Here is a 20,516-nt window from a genome sequence, read left to right as displayed (position 1 = left end):
TTAAATGGACTGTGAGGTGCTTTTTGTATGTTTGAAATTTTTGGAAATTAGATGCATTCCGGTCAGCATATAGAGGGCTGTTCAGAATAAAGGACCATATTTTGATGTGCTTCTGAATAGTAAGTCACAAAGTACCTCCCACATGGTTCTCTTGAAGCTAGTAGTGCTATTATTGAAATAAAGGTGGATTAACAAAATTTTCATTTTTTTCCATGGGACTAGTTATAAACCTATGAAAGTAAAAGGTACAATGTAACTAGTAATTCTTTTGCTCTTGCTTTAACAAAAAATTCATAGGTTTTTTTAAGAGGCAGAAGAATCAGTTATTAGCTACATTGACAGAGGTCAGCTACTCTATAAATTATTGCATAATTAAATTATAAAAATGGTAATTTTCTGTTTCTCTGAAACATGTAATAGTGGCAAGCTGTTCTACAACTGAAGACAGGACATCTTTCCTCTTAATTCACCTAGCATGGACCAGGTCATTTAATTGTTATGTGCTGCAGTCTTTCTATTCATGAAATGGTTTAAAAAGTCACCTTTGTATAATGCTTAGCAAACTGCATCTGGATTAAATATTTTGAGAAAGTTAAGACCATTCCTTTTTCTTATTGCCATAGAGAAGCATAAGACTTCCTGTGAGGAAACCGTTGTCCCAGCCCCCATCTTCACTTCTTTCCCAACATCTCTTTACTGCACTCCAGTGGAAACCTTGGGAAAAATCTTATCCCTATTGAAGTCAGTGGAAATAGACTTTATTTACTTCACTGGGGCAAGGATTTCACTCTGGAGCAGAGCCTTTTTGTAAGATCTGAGAAATTAGGAAGGCTTGGAGCCACGGAGCCAAATACAAAAGCCGTAAGATTTGTCCACAGCAATACTTGCACATGAATTTATTTGTGATTTTTGTAAAAAAAAAAAAAAAAAAAAACCCAAACATTATCAGTGTGGTGTTTTTTAAATGCTTTCCCCTGCACAAGTCTGGAACACAAATCAGATATATTTCGTTTTCGGCCTTACATTTACTGTTTTCATGTAGTTACTGCCTCAAAGAAGGTCTTATTTTCATTCTGAGACATTCATGAGTTGCCTCATTGCCCTTTGAGCAAAAGTATGGTCTGGCAGCTAGCTCAGTAAGAGTCACAATTCAGACAGGGAGCTTTTACTTTCAAGTTTCTAGGAGCAATGACCTCAGTACAGCAGCTTGAAATCTTTCAGGTAATAAATCTGACTGCTTCAGTTAGCTTCGTTTTGTTCAGAGACGAACTGGGAAATGTATGTTTGGAGCACTTTCCTTGCTGTTGTGTCTGCATAGCCTCAGGAGTAGTAATACATCTGTGTAAATAAGATGCTTACTGACAGTATAAATTATGAAGTGGCTTCTTTTTTTGTGTATGTTGTTGAGAATACTGTTCTTATGGATGTTTTTCCTCCATTCTGTTTTTCCCTCAGCCTTTCATTATCCTAAGCTTAATGTGTCTCAGTTGATGAAATCTTCCTGGGTGAGAACAGGTACGTACAGTCTCTGTGAGTAAGTAAGAGTGCAACTATTTTTGTTATCAGGATAACTAGCCTATGTTAATACTGATAGCTTAAGGATGCTGCATTTTTATGAGGTAATAATGTGCCTGAGCTGAACAAATTCTAAAAGCAAAGGTCTAGTGACCTGGAATATCTGGGAGATGTAATTCCCGGGTCTAGAATGAACTACTGCAATTCCTTGATAATGCACACAAAGTAGTTTCTGGCTATAAAGCAGTTAATTCTTAGTGAGAATACTTACACTGTCAAGCATAAAGTGTCTACTCTGCATGCTGTCAATATACCACATTGATTTTTAGGTTTTTATTTTATTTTAAGTGAAAATTATTTTTTTTTTTTGTGTGGCACTTTTCTAACAAAACATTTCAGGAATAAAGTAGAATGAAAATAGATACGAGCACATGATAGCGTTTCATCACATTTCATTGATCTCTTCTGATTCCTTCACAGCAGATCCCTCCCACCCAAATCTCCTGGTTGTTTTATTCTATAATTCACAATACGGTTGGGCTCTCACCTTTAGATGCTCAAAGGCAGTTCAGGTTGCCTGCGTGCTGTAGGTCCTACCTGCTTCTTTTAAGCAGAAAGCCTGAATGTGACCAGGCTATGTCTAGCAAACTCGCTGTTAGGGTGCAAATGCCCCACTGGATGCAATTCTGTCATCCCACAACTTTTCCACCTGTAGTTCACCAGTAGTACCGCCTTACTCTTTTTTCAGGTATCCTGTCTCCTCTCACCAGTGACCCGGTTTACTTTTAAGCAGGAAACCAAGTTGCAACTTAATATCTGAAGCCCACGCAGTTTGTTTTGGAAAAGAAAAAATTAATTTCAGACCCATGTTCAGTAATGTGAGAGAAGCTACATGTGTATCCCACATCTGATGTCATCCTTCCTTAGACATTTGTGCTCGCTTTTTTGGTCAAACCCCCACCCTGTCTTGCTCAACCTTAGAATTGCTTTGTCCGTTGTTGCTGGAAGTTCCTTTAGATCCTGCAGTAAGAAGAGGGTTCTTCCAGCTCAGAAATCCTGTCCCTTTGGGTTTTTCCAAACTTCCTGACTGTAAGATTTTGAAAGCCAATTACAGCACCTTTTTTGCTGTAGAGGAATTTTTTGTAATCCCAGTTCTTGCAGGCAGCCTGGGAAGAGCTAGTAGACTTTGGCTGGGTCAGTCCTTTCAGTCTGTATATTGTATTGTAAAGGTAATGACTCATGATGTAGGAAAATGATAGAATTTATGCACGTAAAGATGAGGTTTTAAATATTAGATTGCCCAGATATATGTGCATGTATCCCAATAGTCATAATATGTTGGGATATGCAGTGTTCTCTGTCGCCGTCCCTCTCAGTTGTAGAATACAGTTCATGCTTTTAAGCCTAATTCATTGATACTGAAATGCAATACACAGGCAAGAACCATCTTCTACTTGCTGTATATGATAGCCTTAGGCCACTGTTTATTTATTTTGCTATTTAATTGAGATACTTAGTCTGTGATTGAATTTAGAAAGCAGATGCTGTCGATCTCTGTGAGAAATCATGAAAATGAACTTGTTCTGACATCTGCAGTGAAAATTTTTAAATTGAAAAAGTGGGTTTAATATTTTGTTTTAAAAATTAAGAAAATTAAAATTATACTTAATTGATTTAATCTAAGTGGATGGCTTTTTATTAAGGACCATTTTTTTTATTAGGTCATTTGAATGACTATTGCTCCCTCACTCCACTTTGCTTTTACTGGATGCCATCTTATTAGTAAAAGTCCACAGTGTTTTCATGTTTCCTATGTGTTGTTCCTCAGGGATTCCTCTCAGCGTTAGCTGCCCCAGTGACCTGGAGTACCTGGGGTAGGGAAGTGAAGAGGGCAGGACTACTAACCAGGTTTTTTTGTGCTATGATTGCCATACTTGTTAATTTTGTCTTATCTAGGGAAGATATGCTTGGAATACACAGCTTTATTTATTTGCTGCTGGTCTATTCTTTCCCCTTGATTCTGAACCCTTGCCCTGCGCATCTCCACCTCTGTGTGACTTGTGAACACAACATTTAGACTGAAAGTAGTTGCAGCAGACAACTTAGAGTGAATTTTCTTTCATTTGTTTTTAAATAATTCATTGGATGTTCACAAGTTTGTTTTTTTAGAATTGAAAGAGTTTCTTCAGTATCCTGGATGTGTCTAGACTGGTTGAGATTTAAAAAATACCCTCTGTCCTAATTTTTTTTTATTTATTTCTTTTAACCTTTTCCCACCTTGTCCTCCTTTCCAACGTGTAACCTCTGTCTGCACTGTGCAGTATTCCCACATGAATACAGCTGCCCTTGAATTGTCCGTGAGATGTCACAGGGTGACTCAAAGCTTGTAATTGAAGTTGCAAAGAAGAAACTGAAAAGTTTTACTAATTCATTTGTGTTCTTGGGTTACTTTCTCTGCAATGTAGTTCTCTTGGGTGTCGTCGACCAGCGAATTCAGGAGGAAGTGTTTCAGGCTGAGATGGAGCGGAAACTAGCTCACCTGTTAAACGAGGCGTTGGTCAGAGGTCGGATATGGAGACGAGCCAGTTTTGCAGGCAGCAACGTTGTGCAGGTATTAAGAGCTCAAAGTCAGAGGAAGAAATAAAGGGTAATAGATTATTGAATAAGTTAATACTGTCTAGATTTTGAGTTGAGAAAGGGAACTCAAAAGCATATATCACGTTTAGCTAGTTGATGATGCTTATGTTGTGCACCTGCAATATGGTTCTTTTGGTTACCTTGTTGTCTGTTAAGCTAAACGTAACGAATGGAAACAACTGAGTATTTTATGTGGCTACTAAAAAATTCTGATGATTTCTTAAAAACTGTATTGAAAATTATTTTACCAACATCCTATTTTAAAAACTTGCTATCTTGTCTGACTTACATGAGATGCCTAGCAAAAGGAGCCAGGTTGCTCATCTGAGTCAAAAATGTGCTCTGCTGGAACAGCTACTTCACCGCTCTCTGTAGTGTTTTGGTGGTGGTGCAGAAATATGAAATAGAATCACATGCAGCTTGACGCAGCCATAGAGTAGTATATTCTGCCCCTTAACTGCCTATTTGTTACAGTACTCCTGGTTAAAGGAATGGCTTTCAAGTAAGAATGATTAATCGTGTCAAATCTTGCACACAGGGCAGCTTCTGCTATCTGGATTTCAGTGCTGCTTTATAGTTTTGTCAGGTGGAACTATTCATGTAATGTCCAGGAAGACTTGGATATTTAATTTTAATTTTTAAATTCTCACATGTGTTCTTTCTAGTCAATTCAACAAACTGAAAGCCAAAATACGCTTTAATGGCCCATCTTCTTAAAAATTACTTTTCCCAGCTAATTCATCGACAGTTGGTTTACTTCACAGATGCCCTTCTAGTAGTTCAGACCTATTATCTTTATTTAATTTAATCCTAGAGTGTTTGCAACCACTTACATTTCCAGATGTTGGGGTTTTCTTACTTTTGTTTTCCTGTCTCAGAAACATCTGTTCCAGTAATAGAGATTTTATTTTATTTTTGTTTTGTGTAGCTTTGAATTGCTGTAAATAGATGTATGCTTCAGATCTTCTATTCCCAACACTTCTTACTGCACTTTGTTCTTTATGCCTCAGTCCTCCTTTTGCATATAAATTAAATAAATATTCCTTATGTTGCTAGTAATGATACCACAGCCTATAGAATGTGTACGTGTAGATTACATTTTTACTGTTTTATGTAATAAAGCTCAGGTAGTTTATTTTTGCATGCAAAAAATTACAAGCAGGTCCTTTCTAGCTAAAGAATAGTATTTCGGGAAGTGTAAGTACAGTGTTTTTCTTGTGACTTCGTATTACGTATTGGGATATAAGATGGTCTGCAGCTTATGTTCCAAACAGCAGCGCTGCTCATTTATGCCACTTAATTAGTGCAAAGAGTCTGCAAACTGCTGTCTTTGGGCAGTGGAGGATTCTCTTAGTTACAGTCCAATACACCATACCATCCCGTGTAACACAGGGCTTCTCCAGGTGCTCACAGTCCACGCTATTAGGTAGGATTAGGCCTGTAATAAAGGAGATGTGGAAGAAAGAAGGCTGAAGGAGATACCTTGCTGCTAGGTGTCTGTGATAGGTGTCCTGCTATCCTGCACGAGAATGGTAGGTGCCATCAGGTACTATAACTTCATGGAAGCTTGCTGTGGCGGGACGTTCAGGTGTGTGGTAGGTGAGAGAGCCTTAGAGCCTATTGTGTGCAGCTGGAGTGATGCGCCTGGTAGTGGCCTTCTGAGTAGAGAACGATTTCTTTCAAGGATGCTCCCCATCAGTTGAGGATCTGGTCCATAGTCATTTGCAATAAACCTTTTAGTTTTACTGCTGCTAATTCTATTCCTCATAGCCAAGTTTATAAGCTGTGTTTGAAGTGTGTTGTATATATGCATCTATTTGTGTCTTCAGGGAGAGCTATTAATGTTCTTTGTGCTCTATATTCGAATTTTCCCCATATATATTTCTTGCACACAAACCAGCGACTGCTATGATACTAGGTCACAATGAAGTGAAAATAAGAACAGAAGCTGCCAGCAACACCAAAATGGTGGATACTTGTATTAGCAGGACATGCAAATATACACAAAAGACTAGACACATTTCATTTGTGTTGAGCCCCTATAGACCAGAGTTTTTCCTAAGGTGAAAGATATTTATAGTGTACTGAAATGTGACATTTCTAAGCTCTGTGGAAAATCAGGACTGTGGTCAGAAGGTGAAGCAATTATTTGTGAATGTTACTGCAGGCATATTAGTTTCCTTTCACATACTAAGAAAATAGAAGTGATACCTTGTGAGGTTTAGATTTCACTTCTAAAAGCACGTGTTTAGGATCTAAGAATTTTAAAAATTACTCTTTAAATCCTAGACACTTTAAATAAGAGCTTTGAACTGCCTAGGGTGCCTACGTAACATGTTTTCCCCTCCCGTTTGCCTAGCTGTACTATTAACAGGTGGCACTCTATGATAAAAAAGGAAAAAAGCCTATAATCATTACATATAAAAACCTCTGAAGTCCCACACCTGGCTGTTATACATGAGATAGTTCCATTCGTTTTTGTGTAATGCTCACATTAATGTTTCACAGAGCAAGGCATATATATTTTTAATATCTATCTGCTGTTGCTGCAAATTGAAGGAACATGTTTAATGTGGTTTGCATTGCGTCCGCAGAGACTGGGCCCTGCGCTATATTCTGTCAATAGTTTACCATAATAACTCTTTCTCATGAATTTTTTTGAGGAATTAAATGGCTCAAAGGTAGTTTATACTGGAAGCTAATGGCACTGGTGAGGCTGCACCTCGAATACTGTGTGCAGTTTTGGGTCCCTCACTACAAGAAAGACACTGAGGTGCTGGAGTGTGCCCAGAGAAGGGCAATGAAGCTGGTGAAGGGTCTGGAGAACAAGCCTTACGAGGAGCGGCTGAGGGAGCTGGGGTTGTTCAGCCTGGAGAAAAGGAGGCTGAGGAGAGACCTTATGGCTCTCTACAACTGCCTGAAAGGAGGTTGTAGTGAGGTGGGAATTAGTCTCTTCTCCCAAGTAAAAGGTGATAGGACAAGAGGAAACGGCCTCAAGCTGTGCCATGGAAGGTTTAGCTTGAATATTAGGAAAAATTTCTTGACTGAAAGTGTTGTCAAGCGTTGGAACAGGCTGCCCGGGGAAGTGGTTGAGTCACCATCCCTGTAGGTATTTCAAAGACAGGTCGACGTGGTGCTGAGGGAGATGGTTTAGTGGTGGTTTTGTCAGTGTTAGGTTAATGGTTGGGCTTGATGTTCTTAAAGGTCTCTTCCAACCTAAATGATTCTATGATTCTAATGCAAAAATAATTAATTTTCCTTCATTTCAGCGTGCTTAGTCTTTTGAACCTAATAGGAAGCGAAAAGGTGATCCTACTATGGCAAAAAGAATGATGTTCTGATTTAAAGAGCATGTTAGGTGAGGCTGTAGTTGTAGTGTGTGTGAGGAAGTAGTAGCTATGAGGGGACGTAATGGCCAAATTGAGCTTTTCATTAAGGCAGAGATTCATTCTCTTGGCTTTCTGCCGACAACTTCTGTGTCTCTCCTGAATGCATAATCTGAGTAAAGGCCCAGTCTTGCTGTGATTATTTTTAGGTTTTTAAATAGAGACTTTGGGGACTGCTGCTGCTTCACCTCTTCCTTAGAGGCCCCTCCGACAGCCGCCCTGGGCAGAGACCATCCCTTCTGTCAGGTTGCCCACAGCCTGTTCCTACCTCTGTTTTGTCAAGCCAGTTTCTCGGCTGGGCAAGCCTCTGCAAGCCAGCAGAGGAAACTTCCTTAGCCTTGCCTGCGGCGCCCTGGCCCTCTCTGTTCCTTTACTGGTCTCCCCAGCTCAGCCTGAGGTGGGTCTGTCAAAGTACTGCCCTGTCCAGCCCCAGCTGGAGCACTTGAGGAGGAAGCTGGCTGCCCGCAGGTGGCACCGCCATCTCTCATCTGGACAGGTTCCTGTGAGACCTCCCTCAGACCCAGGGCAGGTTACCTGCTGTGCCCGTTTCACATACGTTTTATGCTGCATTGTTCTGCTGAACTGTTCAGACCAGAGTACAGCTCAATTTAATTGCCTCAACACTGAAATCCTTTTAATAAGGCAGAAAGCAGAACCTTTTTTGATATTATTATTTTTTCCCCTAGGAGATGAACATAGTGAAAAAGGGAAAATAGTCCTCGTGCATGCATTGTGGAGATTCTGTGTGTGCATATTTGCTTGTTTCTAAGTAACGCTCCTGCCTTCGAAACCCTGAACCAGTTCACACAGGGATTCCTTACTCCTTACCTGGGGTTGCTGGCTGGGACATCCCAGTGATGGACGGATACTCTGCAAAATCTTTGCAAGCTTCCATGACACCTGGAGCTCCCAGATTTAAATTAGGAACTACATTTGGTTACCAAGGCAACTCTGTTCACTGACCTATGGTGTTCTCTTGAAAACACTTTTTAAATTAAATTTACTAACACCTGAACACGGTTAAGCCTTTACTCCATGGAGGTTAAATGCACATCTAGTATCAACAAAGATGGTATCATTAATGTACACAGAACTTGAATTAGTCTTTTCTTCCTTCTTCTTTTTTTTTTTTTCATTTTCTGCCTCCTGTGTATTGAAATTCTTGTATCGCTTCCCTCCCCATGTCATCCCTCACTGCCAAAGTATAAATATAAAATGCTTAAATGCATTCTTACACATGGGCTACATTGCTGGATGCCTGGAAAATATCATTTCTGCCTCTGCTTGCATTCTTACCACTCTCAAGGATAGAGACACGTCTATAAAATATGAGACAAAACCAATCTGAAGATGCACAGAGAGTATAATTTGGAGCAAAATGTCACAAAACTGTGTAAAAAATGGGCACAGTGGCTGTGTACCTCAATTTTATAAACAAATCCAGTGTGGCATTTTCTATGTTGCAGCAAACTCAGAGGTTAGTTTAAAGAAAAAAAAAAAAGTATTTTAGTGAATCAGTGTACCGATATTGTCACAGTTGCTGTGTTTATGTACAAGCCTAGTTGTCCTGTAGTCACCTCAAGAACACCCTGCTCTGCCATCAGCTTTCACAGAATAGAAATCCATAGCCATCGCCCCTTGGATTTGAAATTTTGTCTGCAGCTTCCCTCAGTATGGTGTGAGCGCTCATAAAACACTATGTATTCAGAACGAATTATTTCATATAAAACTTACCTTGAAATAGTGAGCTTAGTTCATCAACACCAGCCTGTACCTCCCTCCACTGAATTTCTTCATGCTCATTCCCATGCTCTCTATACTGTGCTGAAATAGCTCCAGCTACTTCTTCCAATCTCTTCTGACTATTCTCACCCGTCCCCATTCCTCAGCATAGGGAGCCATACACTGTTGGTATTAATTCTATGTTTAAAATTATATTATTTCAGTTGGGGTAACTTGCACAGGGATCTGTCCTCCTTCCCCTCTGCCCCTTCTAAAGGTGGCTGTGGAGAAGTTCCTTTTTTAACCCATTCAGCCACCTTCTGACTGTTACCTTGTGTGTATAACGCACATATAATTACAGTACTTCTTGGATGTTCCACAATGCCATAAAATGTATGACGATTCCATTTAAGAATCCTCTAAATTTCTCTGATTCTGTAGCTTTGCTACACACAGAGAGGTTTCATAAAACTAAACGAAGAACACAATGACTTTCGGTCCCGTGTGGCCTTTCAACTCCCTCACTCCCCATGCGAGTTAAGTGCTACTTAGGAAGGGTCCATCCATGCTGAAAACAGATACCAGTCCACACACCCTGCTGCTCTGTGCACTGAGGCCGGGCTGTAGTGAAGGCAGCCCAGCTGAAGCAGCAACAGGAACACTTGTTAACTAATGTTATATCTGGGTTCCATGAAAACAGATTCAGCCTTACAGCTGCTGAATATATGTGTTGAAAACTTATTTATTGGTATTCTTTTGTTACCTTCAGTCAGGGAGTGGTTGCCCCTTAGCTGGTAGAGGAGTGAATAGCATTCAGGATGAGAAGCGGCATTGGTTAATGGGTCCTGTTAGCACATCTTGCTGTGTTTCAGAAATTTCTGCTCTATTTATAGGTGTTGTGTTTCTCACATCACATGTGACTGATGTTGAACATTGTTCTTTGCTTTCGGTTGATTTGGCCTGGAAGATTTTAATGAAAATTGTGATTTCTCTTTTTTCCTTTCCTTCTTTTTTTTTTTCTTTTTTTAATTATGTAGCTTGCTATTACCACTCCTGGGAAGAGCTTTTTTAGGACATATTGAGTTGATGTCCCCAAAGACCAGAACATCATCCCTGTTGAGCTACAACATTGCATTGCTTTCTTTCAACATGATTGCTTTGTTGGAAAGTAGGAAAAAAAAATATAAAGCTTTTCTTTTGTAAGCCTCAGACGTGCGAACTTTTGTGTGTTTGCTTTACTTTAGCCTATAGGCAGAGTTTGAGATTCTAATTTATTAAATACATACTTCCTTCAGTAAAGGATAATTCTGAAGGAAGCTAAACATATTGCTCTATCTGTGGCAATTCCTTCCAGAGCTCTTCAAGCTCTGTTTTACAGGATAGAATACCTCCTACTATTTGTTTGGCCTAATTCTAGGTTGAGCTCACCGTTACATGTAAATGGTTAACAGCGGAGAGTTATATATATAAGATTTAATTTTACAGGAATTCAGAATTGTTATGTGATTCTCATATGCAATGTAGATGTTTGGTGGTTACAGAGTATCTACAGGGCTTCTTCATAGCATGCATTCTTTTGATTATTAATGTCTTTAGAAATAGGTAGGAACAATTGCTTCCCACAGCATCAAATACATTCCTTCTTGAAGAAAGGTGGATGCCAGGGGGAGCTGTTTGGAAGTTGAAGGTGACCGTGCGGGTGCTTTTGCTGATGAAGAGCAAATAGTTCTATTTGAAGCTAACTGAGTATTTGCCTGTGTAACTGCTTAACATTTGGAAAAACTGGAACAAAGTAGTGTGTGTTGTGAACAGCAAAGCACAGTCAAAGTAGGTATTTAGAGAAGGAACAGTGCAATCACACTAATGTCTTCAGTAGCTCCTACTAACTGACAAATGCTAAAGGCAATGGAGGCTTCCAGGGTGGCATGCTATTGGCTTCTTTAGAGTGAAAGCGGTTCTCTTACTTCGGTACTGGATCTGTACATTGTCATGAAAGAAATAGGGGGGAAAAAAATGATAACTTCAGGTTTGCAAAAAAAATGTATAATACAAGGGATCACTTCCCTGGAAATGTTCCTTTCAGTTACAAAATAGATATTTCTGTAAATTTCCCAGGGTCCTGGAGCACTTGAGAAGTGCTTGTGTAATTAGACACCTATATATTTCTCCAGCAACATTGCCTTTCATTGGAAGACTTCCACTCAGAATCTTTTGCATAAGTATTAGGTGAAAACATCCTGAATTTTTGTTAGGAAGCAAATTATTATTACTGAATATTAGCTCTGTCTATGTACTCTTGTCCAATGTTGACTTAAGCTTTTCTCAGATGAGAGAACTAGCCTATTTCTATGTTGCCTTTGCTGCATACGGTATTTTGGAGCACTACACACGGCACCTCTTCCCATTAGACTTCTCTGGATAGTGACAATTTCCAAACTGTACCAGTTCACAGCAGTTACATGGTTAGGATAATATCATATTCCTTGGTGTCACAGATAGAGGGATTTTCTTTAACAGCAATTTTATTTCTACGTCATAATACAAGGTGGAATCTTTGTTATGCACTAGACGTTGCACACAGTGACAATTAAGACAGATAACTGATACAATCTTGGCAAAGCTGTTCCAAATGTTTCTTTTTAGATAAGTGTCCTGAAGGTCTAGGCCCTGTGAAGGGAAGGGGGAGAGAGGGTAAGGACTGAAAGACCAAATGTGTGGGGGCCCCAAATAAATACAATTTAAAATGTAAAAGCTTTACAATTTCTTTTCAGATTGTGAACGTGTCACGGTTAGTTGGTGTTGATAACCCTGTGGAGCTGATCTATTTTGTGGAGGACCAAGATGGAGAGCGACTCAGTGCTCTGAAGTGTTCAGACCTGATGAACAGAGTTGACATCCAGCGGGCTGCAATCATCCTTGGATACCGCATTGAAGGCACTGTTGCACAGCGTAAGCGCTATCAAATCCACACTGATGCCAGCAAAGAGAAAGAGGAAGGGTGACATTAGCTCTGGAGATTATGGCACTGCACAGTGCCCACTGTAGCAGTGTTTTGTTTGTGGGGTGCTGCAATTTTGACACTCCTGAGGAAATAAATTTTAGCAGTCTTTCAGTGAGCTACATGGTGTTGCTTTGCTTCTTGAAGACTCTGCTGAGCTTGGAATTGCAACACAGTCCTTAAATGCAAGCCTCACTGCATTCACTTCAGTGCTTGTGCTAGAAAAATACTGTGCTAACTAGATACCGTCTTGCCATTTTCATCTCTTTCTGCTAGTCCAATATTCTTTACAGCTTTTCTTGCCCAGGAACTTGCACAAAACACACGACTGTAGGATGGGAGGGTGTCAGCGTGGAATGGGTGTTCCCTTTAGCTGAGTAATGGCAGTGAAGTTTAACACAAGTCGCTATTTTTGTTTGTCTGAGTTATGGTTTCTGTGAGTGAAAGATGTAGGCTAATGCTAGCTGGGGCATTTTGGAGGGTATAAGCAAAAAGAAACAGTTTATTTCCTTCATTGAATATGATTGACTTTATTTTTATTTGTTTGTGCATCAGTAATATGTAAGTAGTGTGATCTTTTAATAAAGATAATATAAAAGTAATGTGATCTTTTACTAGACGCATGTCAGAATAAATATGACAGGTCATATAAAGTCATATAATTACTTTATTCAGGAAGCTTGGTATATAAATAATTTGCAGTAAGGAGTGAGACAGAAGACCTAGTCAAAATTCCATGTTATGATTAGGAAAGAAACTTCAAAGTATTTTAAAACAGTAACAGATGTGTACATGATCTACAGAATACCTCATTGATATGATTCTCTTCTCTGTGCAATATGGAGGCATGAGTTACATTTTACCACAGGGTATTTTGCCAATAGAAGCATGCATTTGGTTTTTAAAATCCTCTGCAGAAAGAAAAGAAAGAAAACAGTAATAATTAAGCCACCTGGATGGGTTTCTAAATTTTGTCCCTCATTAGAACAGTGGTTTAAAGATAGGTCAGTAGCTCATATACATCCGTGTAATATCTGTTAATGGACTGTAATATTGGTTAGGAACAAATGCAAAAAGTTGCAAGAATAAATTCCCTTTACAAAGATGGTAGGTGTTGAACAAACTTCATTAAGTGTTTGTAGCTTATTCTGCATGTTGAAACTTGTTATCTTTGGCATGTCATTAGAAGAGTTTTTTAATAGGCATAGAATCATATAAATTTTTAAAATGTTTCTTATTGGAAGAAACTAGACAAAAAAAGGTTATTTTTATAACAGAAAATGTTATGTCATAAATGAGCTGTCAGATCTATAAAATATAAGTATTATAATATGTTCCTTTTAATCTCGATCTTCATCATTAGAATGGCTATTAATAAAATGAAATATAAAAATAAGATTGCATAGAAATATTCTTTTTAACTTGAAAACATCATTTTAAGAAAGTGCATCAGTTTGACTAGAAATGTGTTACTGCTGTGGTTTTTAGTCCCACATGTAACCACTATGCAAAACAGAGCAAATGAAATTTTGTTGATTCTTCCAGTTCACTTTTTACAAGCATGACAGGCGTTTTGTAAGCATGTTTGATTACACTTTCCAGTAGCTTTGTCTGCTGTTTGGGGCTAAAGGATCTCACACACTTACAATGAAAAAGAGAAAGGAAAACCAGTAATAAAAAATGCAGAACTATACACCTCGGGGAAGAGGGTTTTACTGATTTCAAATTGACTGTAATTACTGATGGAGAAGGTAACAAAATACATAATGTATAACTAAAGAGAAGAGGCAGCTGATAATACTGCTTAAAGCAGGAAACAGGCAATAATACTGGAAAGTCCTTCTCACCTTTGTTAGTGAAGTAATTTTTCTGGACCCATTTCGCTATGTCAACTCAGTTTTGGGTTACAAAATGATGTGGCAGAAGTGTGTTTTCGTTAGTTATTTAAGCACAGGTCTTCAGAAGGTAGGCCAGGACAATCGATCACCTGCCCCGTGCTTCCTGAGCATGACGTATGTTAACTTATAAGTGGTATGACATTTCCTGTGATGTGTGGCTGGTTTCTGATAAATCCCTTCACTAGCATTTACAAGAACATAAAAATACATAACCTTGAAGTGTCCTCAGTTAAAAATATATAACCACATAAAATTGCTGTCTTCCTTTTAACTTCACAGCTGTGGAGAAGCTGAAGGAGTCCACCTCAGAATCACAGAGTAGCAACCTATGGATTATTGTTGGTGTGGCAGTCCCAGTTGCTGTGGTGCTCCTGATCGTTATTATTTTATACTGGAAACTTTGTCGAACAGACAAACTGGAGTTTCAGCCAGACACGATGAGCAACATTCAGCAGCGACAGAAGGTAAAAGGGGAAGCTGGGCTGAGAGGAACTTAACTATTCTGAGCGTAAACAAATGTGAGAGTCTAGGGAACACCTAGAATCCTTAAATAGTGTGTGGAGCATTCCGGTTTAAAAAACAAAAAAACAAAAAAAAAGTCAAATGATAGTTGAACTCAAGAATCCCATAGTGTTTTATTTGTTCTCCGAGGTATATGATACCGCATTAGATAGATACATCCTTCTGAAATGTGGGCACTGAGGCTGAAAGGAACCTTTCTTTATCACTTCATTTCAAGGCTTTCAGCTAGGACTGAATAAGAGGAAATGAACTGAGTGTTGAATCACTGACCTTGTTTTCTGCAGAGGGCTGAATTTTTCTTTGGCAAGCTTTTGCTAAACTAATTTAACTGCTAAACTGCACTATCTGTTATATTTTGTGCTGGTACTGGAATTTGCTAGAGCCTATCTTTGCTGCTCTGCGTTATGCCGGGGCTCTTGTGTTGCCGTTGTGAGAGCCTGTTGCAGGACTAGAACTTTAATTAGTGGATCTGCCTGAGACTGCATGGGTGAGTATGTTGGACGGAGTGTTGGAGGACTGGGTTAGGATGGTGAGAAATTCAGTAGTCTTGTCTCTTTCCTACCCAAGATGACAAAAATTAAAAAATATGCGATCCAGGATTTTCACAAAGGATGTATTCAGTAAAAAGAGTGGAAAAGTGACTAAAGGGTTACAAATCCTACTGTTGCTTTTTACAACTGAAGAGAACCGATCTGTGTGTCGGAGATGCTTATTACTGACTATACCTTCAGAGGCATTATTAAAGGCAAAATAATCTGTCTCTGCTAATCCTGTGGTACTGTAGTCATGTTCTTGTGCTGTCACCTCATGTTCAGTCATACAGTTTTCTCTGTAACGAGTCTTGTCTATACACCATGCTCTCTTTCAAGATAATTAATGATGTGAAAGATGAGAGAAGCAGAAAGCGGTTGCACTTCCACAGCAGTCAGAACAAATCAATAGTAACTTCCACTTGTCTTGCCACTGCAGATTGAGTGTCAGAATCAAGGTCGGCAACAAGCAGATGAACTTCACCCCCTGGTACCTTGTTTCACCTGTGCTGCAGTAATATGTAACGCAGATCTTGATCGAAGAAGTTCCCCACAGTAGTTTCAGCTAATTTGAGAAGGGTCATACAAAAAAGGCGAGAGGGGATCATTACCCTCAGTACACTATTTCATCGCATACTTTTTCGGTACCTCTTTGCTGTCGCAAGCTTTTTGTAAGAAAGCAGTTGGGTTGCGTTGACTGTGAGGACAGAAACATCTTTTATAGTTTTAATTTCTTTTGGAAAGTAATGGCTCAGTTGTTTTTCTCCACTACTTCCACAGTATTCTTCATCTTAATCATTCATGAGTCAGAAGCCTTGAACTGGTTTGTATGCAAGTCTCATTTCAGTTTGCCGAGGGAGCCTGTCACTTTGCCTTCTTTAGGGAAGTCACTGTAAGCAAACTAGAAAGAACCAGTAAGGACATCTAGTCCAATCTGTGTGCCAGAGGATGGCTCATACTTTAATACTAAATGCGGTAAGGCAATAAAAAGTGTCTTAAATTTTTATCACTTACCACATCAAACAACTGGCAGAATCTACTTTGAAAACCATTTTCCTCCCTTGCCCAAGACCCAGAACAAAAGTAGTACTCTGACTTCCTTAGTAGCAGGCTGTCTATGGGACTTCATGTCTTCAAACAGGGGGTTGGAATGGCAGGTCAGAATAGGGCATATTTAACAAGCACTGAAGGCCCCCAGACAGTCACAATAGCGTACAAATTAATAGGGACATCTAGTCTGGTCCAGCCCTTTAAAATGGTTTGTGTTTTTTATACTTTCCATTACAGTAAATGCAAAGAAATGGTGAAGAGAGTGAAATCATGTGGTCGGGGATTTAGGTCTGTAAATAAACTCAATTTAAAAATGGACTCAGGCTCCCCCTTCCTCACCCCGCCCACAATTACTTCCATTCCCTCTTTACAGAGCTTGACATTGGTACCAAAGGAAAGTGAAAGCCTGCACTGCATCTGTAAACGGAAGGATATTTAGATTAAAGATCTGAGGTTTTCTCTTGAAATCAATATTTCATTGGTAAAAACCATAAAGATGCATTTGTAGTGCTAGCTCTTCTCACTTCCATTAATCTTTAAAATAAATTTCTTTTAATGTAAATATAGAAATGGAATGTATAAATATCAAAGTATTTCACTAACATATGCATGGCATATCCATACTGGAAATAGAAGACAATTCTTTTCAATCATGTAATAAGTCTACAATATGTTTTGCATTTGAAAATGTGTGTTGGTTGAAAGATAAGAAACTGAGAAACAGTTTTCTTGTTCAGATGAAATAGGATATCATACTGCACTGGTGGATCTCCAGAGGTATCACCAGTCTTTTTTTCTGTGTGTTTAATTAGCCATTTTAACGTAACAGATCAGTGGGCAGCATAATAATCTGTTAGAATTCACAGTAGCAGCTGACAGCAAATTATGTCACCTGTGACTTAAAAGCCCAGAACAAGGTTAGGAGTGGGGTGAAGGGAAAGCCTGTTTGCTTCACGCTGCTGGGGAAAGACTTTGCCATTAAAAGGCTGGTTCCTTGAAGCATCAACAGAGAGAACTTCTGTAAATATACAGTAATGCAGATTACATAAGTAAGACCTAAGTTTTGCAGGAGCTTTTTATTCTCAGTTTAGAGTCGCTTTTACAAATTTGAGTTCTTCTCTTCAGAGAGATGCTTTAAAGATAGTACAAATTTTCCTGGATTCCGGAGCCCCATGTATCATTGTAGTACCATCTTTTCTTTCTTCCTTCCTTTCTTTCACTTAACCACTGAATTCCGTTTTTAAACTCATGCTTTTTTCTGAAATATTTTTATATGCACTCCGGCAATATAATTATTTGATTTTTAATTTTAATCTTCTATATGTAAAGGTTTACTTTTACAGAGTAGGTATGATTTCTGTGTTCTTATGACCACCTTTAAAAGTAAGTCATAAGCTGCATACCTTCACAATCTTGTCTTCTGATGAAGCAAACCAATACTGTTATCTGGTGGTAGTAAGAGCCTCCGTGCCTTTTGGGTGTGCCCCGAGGGCATGGCTGCCTGGATATACCTCAGTAAAGATTGCCAGGGAGTTGTGTTACATCACAATTCAGTCATATTGGCCAGCGTACCGTGCCAGCACAGCTAACCTGCTTTGGTCCCTTATCTGCTCTGTGGACACCCCTTAGGATATTTGGGTCACAGTCCCTCACTTGTGACTGTCAATAATAGCATATTTCCCGCTTCAGCAGGCATAGCTGTGTTGAAAAATATTCAGTTCCTGCGGTGACAAACCTGTAGAAGTACCCACGACTGCTTCTATATTTATGTGCCATAGCAGCCCTGAAGCTGGGCTGGAGTCCAGATTTGCTGCTTGTTCCCACCCTCAAAGCCAGGTCACTCTCAAAGATAATATGGATAATAGCAAAGATCACGTTTCTTCTGAGGTGATGACATGGGCAGGGTAGACTGTGTTCAGCGAAGGCCTGTTCTGCAAATTGGGTGGTTTTGTTCTCTCCAACTGGCCTTCTGGTTTCATCACAGGATGAGTGTCTTGCAGACAGGATGGCATAAGGAGCCTTCTTAAAAAGGCTCATGTTATCTTCTGCAAAGGATGTATAGAGAGCCTGAACTCAAACAATACTAAGGGATAGTCTCAGAAGCCTGTTAATTCAATGAATATAAACAAAAATACATAGGAAGTAAAACGTTTGTGGGAACTGCAAAAACAGATTTGAAGAGAAAGTAATAAAAAATAAAAAATGGGCCTTGAAGAGACTCTGATTAGCAAATCTGTTCCTCTGCCTCAAAGCAGGATTAACAACACCTGAAAAATATTAGGTTACCTTTTTCATTCTGGAGATTAGATGGGAAAACATGCTTAGATCAAAGTTATTTGAACCCTTTTTAAACTGGGAGCTAAGGAAGCAGGTCAGAGCAGTGAATTTCTATGCAAGATTCATTGGTCTGTGCAAGGATAATTCTTTTCAGGAGATGGAACTAAGATATTTAAAGGGCACATCAAGTATTCATGAATTGTTCTGTAAGCCATAGCATCCTACTGGAAATTCACCTTGATGTGATCTGGTGGATAAAGATGTCTTTGCCTTTGGAAGTAAAAAGATGCATAAGTGGCATTTTTAAATTGCAGGATTCTCTCTCTTGCCATTGCCTATATCCATTACAACGTTGTCCCAACCTGAGCTTTTTTCTTGCAAAGAAGTTATGCCTCTTGTGGCAGTTGATTTTTTTGCCATGGGTTATTTTTCTTCTTCATGGAAAAAATGGATAAATATCTTTAATGTCCAAATCATCATTCTGCTCTCTACTGGACTACTGATGTTTTTGTGTGAAAACAGTGTCAACCCCTTTCCTCTCCCCCATAGGGCAAAAAACCCATTCTACGTATTATCTGTAATGCAGACAGAGTTGGCAATGTTATTTCTTTCTGCATGGACATCCAAAAATTGAAATGGAACCTGAATCACTAGGGTTTTCACTTTCCCTGCTGCATACAAGCATTTGGAGAAGAAAACTCAAATCCTTTGCTAGGACTTCTCAGAGGTTGTTTCAGCTCCAGACAGTTATTCGTGGAAAGGCTCCATGCCTTAGTGACAAGAATCTCACACCTGTGGACAAGCCCATTGATGGTTTATTTTAGAAGGTCTTGGATGTTCTGCTGTAAATGCTGGGCATGCTGAAGTCATTACCTTTGCAGTGCTAACTTGGACTGAGTTGCTTACTCAGCTCCTAATTTTTCCAAGGCCACATCCTAAAACCCTAGTGGGAAAAAGCCTACTTCTCCAGCCAGGAGTCACTCCTCTCTGGGGCCCTCTGCATGCTACTGTGGTTCTTAAAGGCTGAACACATCTCTCCAGCTCAGTGTCCCTCCTGTGTGTTCACATGTGGGGGAGGCCTGGTCTCCAAGAAGCCTAGGACAAAGCATACAGTACCCTACCTTCTCCTTGAGTGGTAGCACAGATAGTGTCAGAGCTGGAGGGCTGCCAATTTGCATCATGTGCCAGCAAACCTCAGCTAATGGGTAATCACCTGGGGACCGTTACCAGCCCTTGTGTGTCTGCTCTAATCTGTGCTGCTTCTGACAACCAGCCAGACCTCCTCGTGTCAATCACAGTTACAGGTAATGAGTCATGCATTCTGCAAGATGTCTGAGAGGGGCTTGGGTGGATTTTTATTTTCCCCCCCAAGCAGGGACTCTGATATCCGAATCTCACGCATCAGGTGTAACTTTACACCTCTGAATGGAGAGTTTTGCTTATTATTGTGTATTCAGTAGGCTACCTCTTGGATCTTTCCAGGATCAAAGAGGCCAGCCCTGCTGGAGGCTAAATACTAGGCTTCTGCTCCTGATACAGAGAATTCTTGTGATGTTTTGACATTCTGTAATGCTTTTGTTCATCTGTATAATGTCAAGGCAACAGCTCTGCATTGCAGAATAATTCCAGTCAAAAGAGACTCATGTTAAGAAAGGCAGCTGACACCAATCTTATAAAAAATACTTGAAAACTGACATGAGTTTCTGCAAGAGATTCACGTCTTTGCCTACTGTTTGCATAACAAATATATCATTCATTTCTAACAGCAATCTTAACTAACTATCCAAAATGTTGTCTTTGGAATTCACATATAGGTTCTGCTGCTTCAGAGTCAATAGCTAGATTCTAACAAGGAACACAGTATTCAACATCTTAATTACTTCTCAACAGTACATTTCTCTGATGGCAATTCCTCTGCAAGAGCTCTTTTGTGGGAACTCTTCTTCTGTAAAGAGGATTAACTATTCACAAATTGTAGAAA

The 20,516-nt window shown here is 39.4% G+C and overlaps 1 protein-coding gene across 4 annotated transcripts in view; it reads left to right on the top strand.

The window, feature by feature from the left end:
- Positions 1-20,516, top strand: part of KIAA1549 (KIAA1549 ortholog) — a 152,907-nt gene that overhangs the window by 96,187 nt on the left and 36,204 nt on the right. For all 4 annotated transcript variants that reach the window (XR_010069090.1, XM_063320409.1, XM_063320396.1 and 1 more), the window contains exons 7-10: positions 1,456-1,515; positions 3,981-4,126; positions 12,032-12,209; positions 14,436-14,620. Coding sequence is in view for 3 of the 4 variants with exons in the window: in XM_063320409.1 (XP_063176479.1) it covers positions 1,456-1,515; positions 3,981-4,126; positions 12,032-12,209; positions 14,436-14,620 (569 nt within the window). In the remaining variant the exon portion in view is untranslated. The remainder of the gene's footprint in view (positions 1-1,455; positions 1,516-3,980; positions 4,127-12,031; positions 12,210-14,435; positions 14,621-20,516) is intronic.

This window comes from Chroicocephalus ridibundus, chromosome 1, assembly GCF_963924245.1.
Source record: "Chroicocephalus ridibundus chromosome 1, bChrRid1.1, whole genome shotgun sequence".
In the NCBI taxonomy this organism is placed as follows: domain Eukaryota; kingdom Metazoa; phylum Chordata; class Aves; order Charadriiformes; family Laridae; genus Chroicocephalus; species Chroicocephalus ridibundus.
The sequence above is the reverse complement of the archived record's forward strand: the minus strand, read 5'-3'. Positions and strand labels throughout refer to the sequence as shown.